Here is a 5,183-nt window from a genome sequence, read left to right on the forward strand (position 1 = left end):
AACACCTCTAACAATAATAATTAAAATATTTATAATGATTATACTTTTAACTAAGAGGAAGTCCCAAAAAAAAGAGTACTAAATACAAGAACAATTTAATCAAATATTAGAAGAAAATTGTATTTTAAATCAGTTGGACTTTTATAATAATAATAATAATAATAATAATAATAATAATAATAATATGGCAATTATTTTATATGTCACACAAATATAATTGTTTTTTGTTTAACTTAAGTAAATTAAAATTTTAAAAATCATATTGAAGTTCGTATGTAACTTTAAAACACAACTTTAACTTATATAGTGATTAATTTAAATGAGAATAAAATAAATCAAAATTCAACATAATTTTTATCGATGTTTTTAAATTCAAAATTTCTATATCAAAATTAACTAAAATTTCTCTTTAAATTAAAATTTTAATGAAATAGTAATTTAATTTATCTCAACCAAAGCCCCAATCAATTACTTTTATTGTCTTTAAAAAAATATATAGGAGAAGAAATTAATTAGTTTGTCCACTTTAATAAATAGTTATTTGACTAAAATAAAAAAAAACTATTTTTTTTAGAATTTTTAAAAATTAATTAATATTATATATATTTTGTTACACGACATCTAGTTATAAAAATTTTATTTATTTCTAATGCTTATATTAAAAATAAAAATAAATTTAAATTAATAAATTTTAATCTATAATGTAATAATAATATAGTAATTGTTTTATATATCGCACGAATATAAACTAGTTATTATTTTTTTTTTTTGCAAAAATTTTATGAGACTTGAGCCTTGTTATTGATATAACTTGTATGATAAATTTTATTTTAATATATATATATTATGAGTGGGACATATTTTTTATATAAATAATTTTTAAAAAAAATTAATAGTTAATCTATTACTTTTTTAGTTTTAGTCTAATCTAAATATTTTTTATTATTTTTGAAAAGAAAATCTTATAAGAAATTTAATAATATGCGACAAGAAATACTGGATAAGATATATAGAAACTAATTAAAATACAACACAAAAACATCTTTAACAAAAGATGAAATAGGCATTTTTTTAAATCGTTTTCAATATTAATAGACAAAAAAACACACAAAATTTATTTTATTATCAAACATCTTCGAATTTCATAATGAAATGGAAGGCAACAGTAGTAAATAAACTGTGGCGATGCAATTAAATTTATTATTCAACAAACATGGTTATATCAAATTGATATACATGAAGTTACAAATTGGATTTAAATATAGTGCAAAGGAACAAGCCCAGAGCAAACTAAAGTATATAAGCAAGTCACTCGATCGTCATATTATATCAATTTTTCGATGTACTTATCAAGAACTTGTCGTATTAGGAGTCTGTACACTGATTCAGTTGGATGATAACTATCCCAAAAAACATATTCTGAAGCATCTGGACAAGTGGCATCCAAAGGGTTGCACAACACTGCAACCTCTAATTTCCCTGTTCCACAGCAACCTCTGTCCACAACTTTATAACCTACAGATTAAAATTCAACCATAAATGCTCATGAATAATGAATGAGTCACCAAACTAACTACCCTATGCTATGTATACTTACCATAATTTTGGTAGTTGAGAATGATATCAAGAAGGGGGTTGTAAACATCAATGTAAACGATCCTACTATTGGGTGAGTTGCGATTAAGAGAATCCAATTCTTTTGACAGTTTGGAGTTAAATAATTTTGCCGCGTAATTGTAATCTTCAGCACACTCTCTTGCTAAGCCTCCAGCTAAAGTTCTCTGTGAAGGCACACACCCAATTGGTGGTGCACTCAGTACCCCAATTCTCCGTGCTCCAAGAGCATATATCTCCTAATTATAGAGGAATTAAATAGGTTAATTTGTTGCTTGAAAATAATTATTTAAAATAAAAAACAATGTTTATTATTTATTATTTATTTATTACCTTAACGAAATTAGAGGCTGAATTGACCATAAGGTCAGTGTAAGCAGGAATATCATACTGGAGTTGTCTAACGCGAGCAACGAAATAGGTATTGGCAATATCGTCACTTCCTGCCACTACAAGGTAAAGACTGTTTTGTAGGATGACATTTGTTCTTTCTTCTCCAACTATCTGTTTAAGCTTCCCTATGTACTCTTTGAACATCTCTAGTTGCTCCGACAGTGATATCACTGACTGAAAATTAAATAATATAATTCATTACATAAACTAGCTAGCTAGATAGCTAGTTCTTTCAAGCCAAAATTAAAGAGAGATATAGTACAAGTTAGAGTTCAAAATATGTATATATATTATATATACCGCTATTTTTGGCGTCAAGGGATCGTATCCAGAGGCACCTGAAGCAAAGCACACTCCCGTAACAAGGTCACTTGGTTGTAGATTTGGATCCAAATATGCGGGCAAAGTTTGCTTAATATTCATTTCTTCAACTGAAAATCAAGGTAAATGTGGTCTAATTAGTTGACATGGGAAGAAACAAAATTGATTTAGAAAAGATCAACAATTTTTTTTTTCTTTAGTGACTTTTCAACAGTTGCTAATAGTATTGTAGACTGATAAACCAGGGACGGATCAAGGGGGTAAGCATAGGTGTTGGCCTCCAAACTTTTTTAAATAAAAGTTAACTATTTTAAGTATATAAAATTATGAGTTTAATTTTGATGTATTAATAGTGTAAAATATTTTACACAATCATACAATGACAACTATGTTTTTAAATGACTATTCATGGAATCAATATAAAAAATAGTTATTTTTATTAATATAACATTGTGATTGGATACATGTGTAAACCGATTTTACATTGGTCGTGTATAAAAATTAAATTCATAAAGTTATCACATACTATATAATTTTATTTTTTATTTAAAAATAAAATAAATAATTATCTTATATAAATAATTAAATTATTAAACTCAAAAATAAGTAACAATTTTTAAATTGAAAAAAATATTATTGCAAATTATTTTTTTTATATATTAAATAAATTTTCAAATCTTTAAATATTTAATTTTTTCCTTTATAAATATTTTTTCTCTTAATTTTTACATCTATTATCATATAAAAATACTTTAATATTTATAATAACTAAAAATTTATATATTATATACATACACAAAAATAAATTATTTTAAAATTTATTTATTTTTTTCATGAATTAAAAGTATAACATATTAATGATTATATGTATATAGTATTGACGAATATATTTTAAATGCATATAATAAAATTATTAAAACAATTTATTTATATGATAATTAATAATATTCAATAAAATAAAGATAAATTTTATATTTTATCGAATCTAAAATAAAAAAATATAAAAAATTAAGATAATTTTTTTATATAACAAACACTTGTCAGTATTTTTTAATTAAAAAATATTAATCATAATTATATATATTATTAAATATATGATATTATATTTAATTATATAATATTTTAATTTTTGACTCTTTTGGATCAAATTTCTCGATCCGGCCCAGATTTCGACGAGTGTGTAATAATAATTATGATATTAAAAAAATTTTAAGTGTATCAAAAATATTAGTGTTTCAGTTATTTTAATTGTTGATTTCAATTAATATATATTATATATATTTTTATAATTTAGATTTAACAGTTAAAACAACTGAAACACCAATATTTTTGATACACTTCAAACTCTTGCTATGGTATTTATTAGATGTTATGAAAAATATTCTTTGCCATTCTGTCTGAGGCAAACTTCAAATTGAAAGTTCATGTACGTCAGTATGTCGTCATGTAACACCTTCGGTTTTGTTACACGTGTTGTGTACTTGTGTTAGTAATATTTTATTGGTACGACATTCAATATCAAAAATTGATGCCCTGGCCTTTGTGAATCATTAGTGTTTAAATGTAGTAGTTGATTGTTACAACATGCTCCTACTCAACGTGTTGTGTTAGTATTAGGTGAATAATTAATGTAAGCTCTTTACTCTAATGAAACCCAATAATCTATCCATTTACGATGGCAATTAGCCAACCACTTCACTATGCTTCACAGGATGTCAGGAACCATGCTACTTTTTAAAATAAAAGACTAAGTTATATATATAATTATTCATGTATATTTTCGTTCATGTTTCAAGTTAAGAAAAGAAAATTACTTTTAAAAATATTATATATTTTTATTAATATTTTAAAATTTTAAGATAAATTATTAAATTTATGACAAATACTTTTAACATAGAATTTTTTACTCGAATAAATATATCTTTATATAAAAATAATAATTTAAATATAAATATATATTATATTAAAAAATTTAATTAAATAACTAATTATTTTTAATTATTAACTTCAAATTAAAATCTCTACGTGAATAGTCACGGATATATATGAAGTAAAAAGTAGAGAGAAGAGATTAAGCAGATACCAAGAAGGTCGGTAGGAATTTTTCCATTGCAAAAACGACCAGTTGGGTTGCCTCCCTGAAAATCCTTTCCGTACGGAGGGAAATTGCATTTGACGAGTGTCTTAATGCCGTTGTTGTTGCCAGGGTCTACTATTGAATCTCCAAAAGCTATCACCGCAGGAACTGTAACATTTGGTGGCAGTTTCACCAACGCACTCGTCGTCTGCCACAAAGCTAACAATACTATCAAACTCAAACGGACCATTAAGCCATTATTATTATTACTATTATTGTTCACAAAAACAGCCATATATACTATATTGTATACTAGTGCTTAACAAGCTAAGGGCTTCTTCTTCAATTCACAATCGAATAGCCCCAGTTTGTGTATATATATTCTGGTTGGAGCTACTTAGCATCTCTCTCTCGATATATATACAGATTATACACATGCACATAGCACACTTTATCACGTCCTTTAATTTCAATTACTACATTTATTGCACAACTAGCAAATAATATATATATATGGTTAGATCCAACGGTGATTATGAAAAGACGACTAGTAGTACGTGCACGTTTTAGAACCCTGTGAAAAATAAGGCCAAGTATATAATTAGAAGATCGAACGGTAATAAACGAATAATTAATTTAGCCAACTAATAACTCAAACTTCACAATCTTTTCATTTTCACTTCGTTCGAGTCTCACTTATAATTTTAGAAACAAAAAAACGAATTAATTTACATTATTTTAAAAGACGAAGCTCTAATCTACGCACGTATACGTATTA

At 25.1% G+C, this 5,183-nt stretch overlaps 1 protein-coding gene across 1 annotated transcript; it reads right to left on the minus strand.

Annotated features, from left to right (window-relative positions):
* Nucleotides 1-1,169: 1,169 nt before the first annotated feature.
* LOC107609876 (GDSL esterase/lipase EXL3) lies at nucleotides 1,170-4,968 on the minus strand. The gene is made up of 5 exons (XM_016311930.3): nucleotides 4,412-4,968; nucleotides 2,308-2,438; nucleotides 1,948-2,181; nucleotides 1,598-1,853; nucleotides 1,170-1,515 (listed from the first exon to the last, which is right to left on the minus strand). The coding sequence occupies exons 1-5, from the start codon at nucleotides 4,698-4,700 to the stop codon at nucleotides 1,325-1,327; spliced, it is 1,101 nt and encodes a 366-aa protein (XP_016167416.1). The 5' UTR covers nucleotides 4,701-4,968; the 3' UTR covers nucleotides 1,170-1,324.
* Between the last annotated feature and the right edge of the window lie 215 nt (nucleotides 4,969-5,183).

This window comes from Arachis ipaensis, chromosome B7 (assembly GCF_059453495.1).
Source record: "Arachis ipaensis isolate K30076 ecotype BB chromosome B7, ASM5945349v1, whole genome shotgun sequence".
Taxonomy (NCBI): domain Eukaryota; kingdom Viridiplantae; phylum Streptophyta; class Magnoliopsida; order Fabales; family Fabaceae; genus Arachis; species Arachis ipaensis.

What these genes read in the sequence shown, in the direction of transcription:
- LOC107609876 (XM_016311930.3), bottom strand. Translation starts at nt 4,700, where the DNA reads ATGGCTGTTTTTGTGAACAATAATAGTAATAATAATAATGGCTTAATG. An exon ending in AATTCCTACCGACCTTCTTG is followed by an intron (nt 2,439 to 4,411) that starts GTATCTGCTTAA and finishes CTTGATTTTCAG; the next exon opens with TTGAAGAAATGAATATTAAG. An exon ending in TCTCAACTACCAAAATTATG is followed by an intron (nt 1,516 to 1,597) that starts GTAAGTATACAT and finishes TTTAATCTGTAG; the next exon opens with GTTATAAAGTTGTGGACAGA.